The sequence below is a fragment of the Cebus imitator genome, unplaced genomic scaffold (assembly GCF_001604975.1).
Source record: "Cebus imitator isolate Cc_AM_T3 unplaced genomic scaffold, Cebus_imitator-1.0 Scaffold374, whole genome shotgun sequence".
Lineage (NCBI taxonomy): Eukaryota > Metazoa > Chordata > Mammalia > Primates > Cebidae > Cebus > Cebus imitator.
This window is the reverse complement of record NW_016107689.1, coordinates 774,526-788,564: the sequence shown is the minus strand read 5'-3', so window position 1 is coordinate 788,564 and position 14,039 is coordinate 774,526. Positions and strand designations below refer to the sequence as shown.

Sequence of the window (14,039 nt, the reverse complement as noted above, 5' to 3'; positions counted from 1 at the left end):
ACTCCAGCCCGGGCAACAGAGCTAGACTCCACCTCAAAATAAATAAATAAATAAATAAATAAATAAATAAATAAATAAATAATGATCTAAAACTAGTAAGTGTCTTACATGTTGAGTAGTTGAAGGAATTAAGTTTTGTAAAAAGGAGGCAAATAATTTTCTTCTCATCCATTTTATTGTTCTTGATTTTGAATCAGATAAAAGTATTACTCACTAAAATTATATGAATAAAAATAAATTCTACTTCAATAAAATATGCTTTATGATATTAAAACAAATGTTTAATACCATTATAAAAATGCTAAGACAAAACAGCAAAGAATACAAACTATTTAGGGCGACAGAAAGAGTTTCATGTTAGTGAAGTATAGAATGGATCCCTATTACTGTGTATCAGTTTATAAACTTGAGCTGTGATGAGAAAATTAATGATGCTAGTTGTAAACAAAACCACAGAAGCTATTTGATTTTGTGTCATTCGTGTTGCCATTCTTGTTGACATAGTACACAGTGTTTCAACCAATACATATTTCCAAGACCCATAACATTCAATTCCATGTTTACAGAAGATACTTTGAAAGCTCAATAGTTTTAAATAAATATTTTAAAAATCTGAGCACTAATTTTAAATGTATAAATAAATATTCCCTATAATTTTATTTCTTGTTGCTGAATTTTAAAGAGAATGCTTATGTAATCCAGATCTGCAAGATTTTACTTTGCTTTGTTTTGTTTTCTCCCATCAAGCTTTATTAAATATAATTGACAAAAAAAATTGTGTGTATTTAGGATGCAAAACATGATGTGGGTTTTTTTTGCCAGTTAAATTTTTTAAAAAATTAATTCATTATACTTTAAGTTCTGGGGTACATGTGCAGAACCTGCAGGTTTGTTACATATGTATACATGTGCTATGGTGATTTGCTGCAGTCATCACCCCATCATCTACATTAGGTATTTCTCCTAATGCTATCATTTCCCAATCTCCCCACCCCCTGTTATCACTCCCGTATCCCTCCATATCCAACAGTCCCCAGTGTGAGAACACATGGGCACAGGGAGGGGAATATTACTTTGCTTTTTAAAAAATTTATCAAAGCAAGTGGGTATATTAGAGAAGAGAATTAAAGAAGCTATATAATTATGCCCATCCTTATCCTCAACTAGATACTCTTTGAAGCTCATTTCAATAATCTTTGTAAATATTTACCAACCTTCTCCAATTTGTTTAAGGTACAGGCTATACTATATATATTCGTGAAAATAATTTCCAAATTCCTTTTAATTCCTCCACTAATAATACACCTTGGAAAAGTTTATCAATTTATAAATTACACATTACAATGAATAGCTACACTTATTATGCCAACAATCTACATGTTAATAATTCCATATTTCATATGGAATTACGAATATTTTCTATTAAAAGTTATATACTTTAGCCCGTAAAAAAAGTATTACTTTTACAATTAAAAACAAAAGGTGAATTGAGCTTTCATTTTAAAACATCATCTTACTTAGTAAAGAAAGACTGCTTCACAGAACTGAATTATTCCTGAACAAGACCACAGTCTTAATTTCCTGTTATGTTCTTTTTAGGTACATTAGTTATGCAGGTGACAGCAAGTGATGCTGATGATTCTTCAAGCGGTAATAATGCTCGCCTCCTCTACAGCTTACTACAAGGCCAGCCATATTTTTCTGTTGAACCAACAACAGGTATTTGTGAAGGAAACAAGCAAATTTAACATGATTCTAAATAAGGCAATTGTCCGCAAAATTAGCTGCTTAGACACATGTTTACAATAGACCTGATAAGTCATAGGTAAAATGATTACAATTCCTAAGCATTTAATTACTTTTAGTCTTTTAGCTGATATTTCTAAGGATAGGAGATTGGATTTTCTATGTCCGTACCACAAATTAATTGTGTAAGGGGTATAAATCATATATAAGGATTCTTTTAAATGAATTAGAAAAAGAGACAAGCAACCCAATTTAAAAATATAGGAAAAAGGCATTTACAAGCAACTGACAAAAAACAATATACAAAAAGCTAGTAAGCATATTAAAAAAGCTCGCCACATTAGTCATCAGGGAATGCATATTAAAACCACAATGAGATACAGCTGCATACCCCTACAGAAAAACTGAGATTAACTCTGAGTAGATGGCTAAGCGTACAAATTGATATGAGACATTCACCTAAAAATAATTCTGCATTTTACATCTTTCTTATTTACATGAATAAAATATTTAATTCTTTTTGTAACGTTGCTTTACAAATTTGTATTAATCAATTGAATACAAAATAAACAGAAAACAGATTTTTTCCTTTTATTTTAAACAATCATATGACCCTAATTTGTTAGACAAATATTAATTGTTGTGTTTAAAACAAAATTATGCCCACCTAATTTTTTTTCCGTTAGGAGTCTCTGCTGATAAAAAGAAAAAAAAGCATATAACTAATGACCCAATAACATAATAAGAACTAAAATTCTATGGTTTTTAACACAAGAAAAATATTATTTCCAGCTTATATTGAAACCTTTAAAGAACTAAAGCATTGTGTTGGCTCTTTAAACATTTCTTATTCATTCATTCAGCAATTACTGAATGTCTCAGCCTTTTTCAATTAAGGTTTCTTGAGAGAATCAGGTTCTAAAAAATATTATTTGAGTGACTATGTTCTTAATTATTTCAGGAATGGCATATGGCCTTTATTCTTCCAGATGCACGATGGATACCTCAAAACATTAGGCTTTAATTCCCTCATACATTCTGGTCTAGAAAAGCTGAATATGTACCAAGTGTTATACAACTTACTAGATTTATAAAGGTACAATGTTGCAAAATTTAAAATAATACGTGATAATAACAAAAACAAAACATAATCATGGACTCTTCTTTTTTGGAACTTACAGATAGATATTAAACATGAATGGTAATGAACACATACATTCTACTGTGGGTAATTATTAAGTAAAACAAAAAGTTTCAGTAGGAGAAAAAAAGTGAGGCTGACTTTATATTGTGTGTTCAGGGCAAAGTACCCTGTAACCAGAATGATTAGCTGAGCCTATAGACAAGGAGGAGAGAGTGGAAGATGATTCCAGGGCATGGGAAGAATTAGGGAAATTCCTGGGGTGGGAAAGAGTTGATTATACTAACTAGGCTCCACTGTTGAGAAACACAGAAGAAAGAAGAAAGGGAGGTGTATAAAGTATAAACACATTCTGAGCCATACCGGACCTTTCTGACCATGCTTTCTTTCCACCCCCAGCTCTTACCCTGCACACTGATTTTTTAAAATATGCTGAGTAGGTTGGCTAAAACTATAACTTGCATTGCTGTAGAAGAGTTGGTATGGACAAGCATGGATAAAATCACTGAAGGAATAAGTTTTGAAGTGCACAAGTTCCAGAAATACCTATCCTTTACATAGTCTAAAGGCTGAGAGGAAAAGGTGAAAGTGAAGCAGGTGCAGTAAATGGGGAAGAAAGACTCCTATTTACCTCTCCCTTGAGTCATTTTCAGGGAGATGCTAGCAGCACTTGCACAACATACTCAATGATTTCCATTGGGATTCAAATAATTGATTGAATTTGTGAAACACTTTAGTTCACAACTAGAATCCCCTCATATTATGGTCTGATTTATCTTTTAAAAATTACATATAACAATTTTTTAAAAATTATGTTACATTAAATTTAATCCAATATATCAAAAATACTACCATTGCAACAAATAGTCAATACAAAACTATGGAGATACTTCACATTTTTTGTTTTCAGTCTTGAAATCAGGCGTGCATTTTATACTCATAATATATGGCTATTTTTTTTCACAAGTTCATTGCAATTTTTATTTTATTTTAGGCTCAAGGAGTACATGTGCAAGTTTGTTGCATGGGTAAATTGTGTGATGCTGAGGTTTGGGGTACTAATGATCCTGTCTAATTTTCAACTCTCTCCCCCCACTTGCCCTCTGTAGTAGTCCTGAGTATCTACTGTTTCCATCTTTATGTCCATGAAATCATATTTTTTAACGAATATTTTGTCCTAGATATATTGAGGTATTGGCAATTATCTATTTTTTGTGTGTGTTCCCCAAATCTTTAGAAATGTTAAGCCCTCTCCTATAAACTCGTCTTAAGATTGTCTTAGGTTCTTTTCAGTGATCGTTAATTAGTTTATACCAAATAATTTTATAGAAGTTAAGCATTTATTGAAATATTTATCATTATTTATCTTGAGTTTGAATATATTACAGTTTTACATGTTTATATATATATATATATATATATATATATATATATATATAAAATAACTGTAGGTCAACAACCAGGTCTTCTTCATATCTCATAATTCTAAGTAGGCTTTAAAGTAATTAGGACACGATATTTATTTCATAAATTTGGTATTGTAATTTACACATTTATCAATAATACACTAACTTCAGAGTTTCAGGGAGAAAGCTAATTGTAGCAAGCTGATATTATGTTAGAGAAGATAGAAGAAAATAAGTTAAAGTAAAAAACAAGACATTCTTCTTTTTTTACCTGTGGATTACCTTAACATGTATTTTATTAAGGCCTACCAGTGTTCTTAGTATTGCGATGGTCACTGTAGACTCTAGGCAGTGTTGATGTTTAATTTATGATTATTATTTTTCTCCAGGACAGTCTCTGGCACATTTTAGTGGTTCAACATACAGCAAAATAATGTATGGTGCAATGGTTAGGAGATTAACAAGAAATTTGTCATGATTAATAATGAAATAATTGGAATTTTATTACATTTTTAAAGGAGTCATAAGAATATCTTCTAAAATGGATAGAGAACTGCAAGATGAGTATTGGGTAATCATTCAAGCCAAGGACATGATTGGTCAGCCAGGAGCACTGTCTGGCACAACGAGTGTATTGATTAAACTTTCAGATGTTAATGACAATAAGCCTATATTTAAAGAAAGTAAGTAAAAATCATTCTAAATCTTCATTACAATATAAATTTGAATGTGTTATATATAAGTGGATCTTAGAGTCTACATTCTAAAAGCACTAGAATTGTGTAAACTAAATTTGTTGATCGTTACAGTATGATTATTTTAATTCATGTTAAAAAGTCAAATACAAATGAAATAAAATGTGTTAGTTTTCCATCGCTGCTGTAATAAATTGCCACAAACTTCATGACTTAAAACAAATACATTATGGGGTCTCATTGGGTTACGATCAAAGGATTCAGGGAGGTGTTTCTTGCTGTAGGCTCTAGGTGAGTATTCATCTCCTAGTTTATTTAAGGGAATTCAGTTTATGTGTTTATATAATTGAGGTTTCTGTTTTCTTGATGACTGTAAGCTGGGAAACATCCTTAATTCCTAAAGTTCTCTTTATGGTTATTTGTGTGTGTGTGTGTGTGTGTGTTTGTTTTTATTTATGGTTCTCGATTTAGCCCACACATCCCAGAAGCAGCTAGAAGTGCCACATACTTTGCAGACTGACAACTCTCTAACATACACATTTGCCTCTTCCACTTTTCAACACTCATGTAATTAGACTGAATCCAGTGGGATAAGCAGAAAAATGTTCCCATGTCAAGGTCAGCTAACTAGCAACCTGAATTCTATCTGTGACCTTAATTCTCTTTTGCCACTTTAGGTAACATATTTATGGGTTCAGCAGAATTTGGACACAGATATCTTTGTGGGGTACTTCTGCAAACTGTAGGTAATCATTTAAAATGACTATCTGTATTTATTTTTACTTTGTAGCCAGAATAGGCCACACCTGCTCTAAAAATTTAAGTAATTACTACAAGCTAAATATAAGCACATGATATACTTCATAAAAAATTTCTTATGGAATTATTGGAGGAATTTCTTTTCTAGGAAATTTATTTTTCAGGGTATTCTGTTTTAGCTACAGAAATACATTTATAAGCACTTCCAGAAAGCATGAGTAATTATCATGCTAGGAATAAAATTTAATTAGCATGGAACAAAGAAAGAAGCCAATAAAAAATTATACTATAGCATGATTTATTAGATATTGACCTGATAGTATCTGTTAACGTGTGTGTGCACACACACAAATGCACACACCTAAATAATACAGACGCTACTCAGTTTAGCCAACTTATGCAAGGTTATCAGATCTTTTGATTTTTCCATAAATATTACAACTCTCATTCTTTTATTTCTGCTCTATCTCACAATTTTAATTTTTGTCATATTAAAAAATTATCATTGTTATATGGGTTGAGAAAACAGTTCCTCTGTGGATGGACTGTAGGCAAAGAGGCCAGAGTTTGTACTTTCATTTCTCTTCATGTAGTAAAATACATGATGTATAGGACTGTGTCCACAACATTAATATGGCCCCTAAAGGCAAGGGGAGAATGTCAAGTTAAATATGAAATACCCAGAACTTTATAAAATAATTGGCATCTAATATCTGAGAAATAGTGGCTGGATTTATTAAAAAATTGTGGTCCAAATTTTGTGCAGATGATGATGAAAGACAAGTAGAAGGCTCTGGAAGGCAGGAAGATTCCCAAAGGAACTTGTTGCAATAAAATATCCTGAAGCTTCTACTATGTTTCTCAGTTTCCCTCTGATTTTTCAAGACGTTAATATTAAAATATTTTGAATAAATCAGAAAATTTTAAATATGTTTAAAAATTATCTTTGTTAACTGAATCTGCGTATGCAATGATGATGTTACTATTAATACTTTCATTCAAATACGACTGTGGGTGGATCTGATGCTGGCCTCCTTACCCTTATACACCCGGTTTTCCCTTGTGGGAATCCCATTACCCTCCTCTCAATTTCAATACTCAATACCTATGCCCTCTGTTATAGGCAACACTCCCTACCCTCCCAATTAAAGGCATCTCTCAAACATCTCTCTCCCTTGTGTTAACAGCGTCCTCTGCTGGTTCGTACCTATCAGCATCCAAACATGTTTATTACTGTTTTTACTCACATCCTAAACAAAACAATACAAAAACACTTTCTTGACTTCACTTCCATGCTCAGCTTAAAGATGGTTTGTATTTTTCCTTTCCCTTTAGAGAAAATTTCTTAAAAATGTTATTAAAACTTACTGTTTTTAATTAACGACCTCAAAATTCTCAAAACTTACTCCATATGAGTTGCATCCACATTACTTGACCAAACTAATCTGATCATTTCTATCAATAACTTAAATGGAAGTAAATGCAATGTCAGTTCTCAGTTCGATGACACTTGATTTCTTGGAAGAATTTGACGTAATCGATCAACCTCTCCTTGAAAACCTTAATATTCCATTCTCATTAGCGTTTTCTTCTACCTTACTAGTCCCTATTTTTTCAGTCCTTGCCTTTTCTTCTTCTCCTCTATATACTTTATATTTTGGAATATTTGTGAGCCAAGGCTTTGATGTTGTCTTTCTTCCTTTCTATAGTCATTCCTTTATGATCTTATCCAGACACATGGCTTTACATACCACCTCTGTGCTGACAACACACAGAGGTTGTTGTCTAAATATATGTTGTCTAAATATATGTCTCCAGACTGAACTTCTCTGGTGAGCTTCACAAGAGTAAATCTGTCTTCTCAGCATCTTCACATTTAAAATCTAACATACATTTAACCGAGCTCCCGATTTCAGCTACCCCCTCCTCTGAACTCCCTCTTCCTGCAGATTTTCCAACCTCAGGTACTCACACATCCAGTTTTCATGTTGTTCAAGCCAAAACCTTGCTTTTTCGATTCAAACAGCACTGTTGTGAAGGATTAATGATCCCACTCAGATTATGGTGGCCATACCAAGCTCACCTATAATTTTCACCCAGCCTGAATTGATAATCTCCACAATCTTGATAGTTCCTGACTTTCAATATTCTGTGAGCAAATGCACATACACACAACACACAGACACACGCCCTCTTCCTTCCTTGCTTAAAGGTTTGAAGCTACTTCTACTTTTCTTTTTCTCAGAGTGAAAATTTAATTCCCTGCAGATGTTGTTGTCTCAGCCTTAGAAAATATCCAAGATATGAACACTTCTCACCAAATCCATCCCTACCACCTTGGCTCACACCACCATCTTATTTTATCTCTATTACTGCAATAGGCTCTCATCTAGGCTCTCTGCTTATGCCATTGCTCTCCTTTAGTTTATTTTCAACACAGCCTTGTAATCTTGTTAAAATGCAAGTTTGACCATATTACTCAGAGAAGTCAGTCCTTAGGTTTAGTATCATCCAAAGAGTCTTAAAGATCTGAGTAGTCTGCCATGGTCCAGCCCTGTCCCATTTCCTCTTGAAACCTTAGTGTTTCTATCTGCCCCTTTGCTTACTAAGAAGTCAACACCAGGCAATTAGCCTCCCCTCTGTTCCCAGAACATTCCAGACCCACTGGCTTTTCCTCTTCTTGAAATGATATTTCCCCAGATATTCATTTCCTTACTTCAATTCTTATCCAAAAGTCACATCTACAGTGAATATTTTACACCATATCATAAATTTTAAATTATTCCACCAGAATACTACCTTCATATACATCAGTGTCTTATTTATTGTGTATTTTATCATCAAAAATATGAGCTGAGGGTAGCAGCTTTTATATGTGTTATCATCTGCTATAACCCCAGCCTCTAGAACAGGGTCTTATAAAAATAGTGTTCAAAAAATAATTTTCGAAAGAATGGAAAATTGTATAGACGAAATATTGACTGAGGAAAATATTTCCATTCCTTTTCATTTTGAAGGACAGTAGTTTAATATAAGCTCAATAACATTTAAGTCTGAACCATCCCCTGTCACATTCATGGCAATGTCATTGTTTTCTCCAGATTAATGATAGTGATTTTTAATTTTTTCAATAACATAAACAATTCTTTTAATTTTTCTACAATGTAAAAAACACTACTAATAGTCAAACTTCTATTTCTGTTCCAAAAAAGCAGTGAAATATTAGCATTGAAAAAGTAACATTTATTCCACTTAAGAAGTAAAGTCTCAACTGAATCTGTGAAGTGACTGCCTCCTCTATGTATCTAAAGGAACCAAGAATCCCTTTAAAGAAGAATTGTATTATATGTGCTTATTTTTTAGAATTTTAAGAAGTTCCATTCTTTAAAATATTATATGTTTGCTGATGCCATTTGACATAAATAATGTCATATATTCACGTGGATGAAAATGCAATTGTAAATAATAATTTAAAAATAGTATAGTTCTTTATCAGTTTTATGCAAGTTACTCCTGAAAAATAAAGAAAAATGCCCAGTAATTTGTGGTTATATTGATGCATTTTAAATACAGCTGCAATTATTTACTCATGACCAAATCAATTAAGTCACCTTTGACTACAAAATGCTTTTTCTACTACATTCATTTACCAGCTCTTTTCAATCTATCTTTCTTTGCATCTCCTCTAATGCTAATATAATGCAGGCTCAAAATCAAACCATCGTTCTTGGAACGAAACTATTTGCATTCAGACTCTCCCACCTTTACTCTGCATGTATATTCATCAGTAACTTCAGGTATCAGGGATGTTAAAGAAAAAAATGCAAATTATTTCTGTCAAATTTAATTTATGATGGTTGAAGGTTACAACAAAAAATAAAACATGAATATTGAGGTGATATGCATGTAAATGGAAATAATATTGGTGACAGGCTTTCCTAAGATATATTTGAGAGATGATGATAGATGATCAAATAGGATATTAGAAAATGTTTATATTTCAAAAAATAGGAGAGATTATTTATGGGAGCAGAGAGTGAGGAAGGAAGGAAGCAAGGAAGGAAGGAAGGAAGGAGGGAAGAATAAAAGAAAGATTAAGAACAAGTAACTGGAAAAGGTAGGTATGGGATTCCTTACAGATCATAAATAAAGAATGCTCTAATTGAAAGTTTCCTATGATAAATATTTATCCAAAATATTTTAAATTTTGTTTTTAAAGGTTTATACCGCCTGAGTGTCTCTGAATCTGCACCTACTGGGACTTCCATAGGAACAATCATGGCATATGATAACGACATAGGAGAGAATGCAGAAATGGAGTACAGCATTGAAGAAGATGATTCACAGACATTTGACATCATTACTAATAATGAAACTCAAGAAGGAATTGTTATATTAAAAAAGGTAGACTTGTTAAAATTATTTGTCTTGCAGAATAGTGTAAAATTAAAACAAGTCATATTTTGTGTAGCTGGTTAGTTTTATCTTATTAAATAATTGAAATGAGATCCTGTAATTTATGCTTTTTGGAGGAAAGGATGTTAGAGATGAGGTAGTTATTACAGGGTTTCTAGAATTACATGCAGGACATTTTTAATTCAAATAAAAGAAACTCTTTGGAAAATATCTTAAATACTTGGAAATTCATTCTCAGTTTCATTAGATGTTTATGCCCTCAAAAGTATAATTGTATTCCTAAATGAAAATAAGTGGCAATACACATACTGATTTGTTATGTCTAATTAACAATTATATCAGAGAGATCCATGTACATAAAAAGTAAAACCTAACTGAAAGTCCCCTGACACTGAATTTAGCAGGTAAAATCTTTTTTCTTTTTTCTATCATACTTGAAGTTCTAGGGTACCTGTGCAGAACGTACAAGTTTGTTACATAGTTATACACATGCCATAGTGGCTTGCTGCATCCATCATCCTGTCATCTACATTAGGTATTTCTCCTAATGCTATTCTTTGCCTAGCCCCCAACTCCCCAACAGGCCCCAGTGTGTGATGTACCACTCCCAGTGTCCATGTGTTCTCATTGTTCAACTCCCACTTATGAGTGAGAAGATGCGGCCTTTCCTTTCCTGTTCTTGTGTTAGTTTGTTGAGAATAACAGTTTCCAGCTTCATTCATGTCCCAGCAAAGGACATTAACTCATCCTTTTTTATGGCTGCATAGTATTCCATTGTGTAGATGTACCACATTTTCTTTATCCAGTATATTATTGATGGGCATTTGGGTTGGTTCCAAGTCTTTGCTACTGTGAATAGTGCCACAATAAACATACATGTGCAGGTGTCTTTATAATAGAATGATTTATAATACTTTGGGTATATACCTAGTAATGGGATTGTTGGGTCAAATGGTATTTCTAGTTCTAGATCCTTGGGAATCACCACACTGTCTTCCACAATGATTGAACTAATTTACACTCCCACCAACAGTGTAAAAGCATTCCTATTTCTCCACGTCCTCTCCAGCATCTGCTGTCTTCAGAATTTTTAATGATCGCTATTCTAACTGGCATGAGATGGTATCTCATTGTGGTTTTGATTTTAATTTCTCTAATGAGCAGTGATGATGAGCTTCTTTTCATATGTTTGTTGACTGTATAAATGTCTCCTTTTTAGAATTGTCTGTTCATATCCTTTGCCCACTTTTTGATGGGGTTGTTTGTTTTTTTTCTTGTAAATTTGTTTAAGTTCTTTGTAGATTCTGGATATTAGCCCTTCCTTTTTTCTAAGTAATACCTTGGATTACTAACGCCATTTCTTCTGCATACACTGTATTTCTTCGCAGACAGTGGATTTTGAGCACCAGAACCACTATGGTATTAGAGCAAAAGTTAAAAACCATCATGTTGATGAGCAGCTCATGGAATACCACACTGAAGCTTCCACCACTTTTATTAGGATCCAGGTGGAAGATGTTGATGAGCCTCCCCTTTTCCACCTTCCATATTATATATTTGAAGTTCTTGAAGAAAACCCACATGGATTATTTGTAGGCATGGTGTCTGCCACAGACCCAGATAATAGGAAATCTCCTATCAGGTATGTCTGTAACGTCACTTTTGCATTAACAAATAAGTAAACATTAATTAGATTAAAAATAAAATTGCATGTAAATTTAAACAAAGTTATATCTGTATCTATATTTCTGTACATCATAATTAATTTGTAACAATTTAAAATTAAAATAGGGAATGTCAATGTTGGTTAAGATGCAGTAAAATTGGTGATTTCAAACGTGCAAGAAAGAGGCAATTACCAATTAAAATTCAGTACCATGTATTGCACTGAAAAGAGGAAAGGAGGTAAGAGAAAAAGAATTGTTTTTTAAATCACCAATCAGAGCTGAAACACAACTGATCAAAATGTGGCTTATTTAAATACTATTTTCTTGAAATGATATTGGTGGGCACATATTTATGTTATGTATATATGTTACAAATATTCTGATAGAGGCATACAGTATTTAATAATCATATTAGGTTAAGTGAGGTATCCATCACCTCTAGAATTTATCTTTTGTATTACAAACAGTTCTACACTTATAGTGATTTTACGATGTAAAAGTAAAATTATTGACTACAGCATCATTTTTGTAAAAAAAAAAAAAAAAAAAAAAAAGAAATGATATTCAAAAATTGAGAAAGCTTTTATAGTCGTCCTTCACAACCTTTCTGCCACCAGGAACCAGTTCGGTGGGAGACAATTTTTTCCACAGTTGGTGAGGTGAAGAGGAATGGTTTAAGAATGAAACGGTTCTGCCTCAGATCATCTGGCATTGGATTCCCATAAGGAGCTCTCAACCTAGATCCTTCACATCCACAGTTCACAACAGGATTCACATTCCTATGAGAATCCAGTTCTGCCGCGGATCTGAGAGGAGGTGGAGCTCAGACAGTAAAGCTGGCTGGCCTGTCCTCATCTCACCCTGTGTGGTCAGGTTGCCAACAGGCCATGGATAGGTAGCAGTTCATGGCTTGGGGGTTGGAGACCTGTTTTACAGGATACCACTTAAAGGAGTTCAAAGGGTTAGAAATCTAATCTTGCATTACAATTAAACAAGTATTTGCCATCTAGTAAAATAGTCTGTTATTTTCAGTTACTATGTTATAATTTTTATTTATTTATTTATTTATTTATTTATTTATTTATTTATTTATTTCTGCTTCATTGTTTGAGGTATAGTCTCCTTGGATATTAAAAAAACAAAACTTGTTACGTAACTTTTTTTTCCAACATCTTTTCTTACTCACCTATTTTCCATAAACCCTCATGTACTAATTATAATGCTGGCTACTGCTTGGCTTTGCGAAGGCCTTGCCATAGCAAATGAAAAATTCGATTTAATTTTTGATACAAAGAAATGTTACCGTTCTTCCATTATATTTCCTGTTTATAAAACGTTGACTTCTGAGATGCATATATAGTTCTTAATTAGTCATAGAGACTTTAGTGATTGCATAAGTGTATCAATTATTTACTTTAAAAATATATCTATATACCTATTAATTGTTCTCAGAACATTAAATAATATGGAATTTTGAAAAATGCTTTGATGATTAAGATGTTCAATATGTTATCATTTATAATAAAGTACTGAACAATATTAATTTTAGGAATGTAAGTAAATAAATTATGGTTTATGATACTTGTGAAGTATAGATAATACCATTGCATACATTTTAAAGCACAGTAATATACAGTGAAGAATTGCATGCTTACTACATGTGAAAATACCACATATATGAAGAAAAATGTAAGGTGCAACCAAATATTAAGAGGTTTCGTGTTTTTTAGTGTAACCATTGATGTCTACTTACTTCAACTTAGAAATATTTTAGTTAATAATTTTCACTTTTATACCGGTAATTATTACTTTTTAAAATAACTTGTATCCATCAAAGGAATACGTTTTAATGATCTGACAGATGTTATTTCATTTAAAAGTGGCTTTTACATAATATTGCTTTTCACACATGCTGTGATCACAAAGGATACAGCCGTTTTGTTGTTGATATTGTTGATGATTTTTCCATATGATATAGTTTAACAAACATTCAAAATTGATCATAAAAACAATATCAGATGCAGACGAAACTATCCACTTCAGCACATTTCTGGAGATTTCTTTTTGGTTTCCTTTATCTCTGTTTTTCTTTGTAAGCAAAAAATCTCCAAAATATTTGAACATAAAATGCAAAATGATTTCAATTTGAGTTTTAATTTGATAATATCTCTTCCTTAATACTCACTGCATGGTAAGAGCTACAAAAACG

The 14,039-nt window shown here is 32.4% G+C and overlaps 1 protein-coding gene across 4 annotated transcripts in view; it reads left to right on the top strand.

Annotated features, from left to right (window-relative positions):
- CDH19 (cadherin 19) overlaps positions 1-14,039 on the top strand; it is a 93,245-nt gene that overhangs the window by 42,426 nt on the left and 36,780 nt on the right. For all 4 annotated transcript variants that reach the window (XR_001818709.2, XM_017507364.2, XM_017507363.2 and 1 more), the window contains exons 4-7: positions 1,600-1,719; positions 4,812-4,976; positions 9,967-10,151; positions 11,552-11,805. Coding sequence is in view for 3 of the 4 variants with exons in the window: in XM_017507364.2 (XP_017362853.1) it covers positions 1,600-1,719; positions 4,812-4,976; positions 9,967-10,151; positions 11,552-11,805 (724 nt within the window). In the remaining variant the exon portion in view is untranslated. The remainder of the gene's footprint in view (positions 1-1,599; positions 1,720-4,811; positions 4,977-9,966; positions 10,152-11,551; positions 11,806-14,039) is intronic.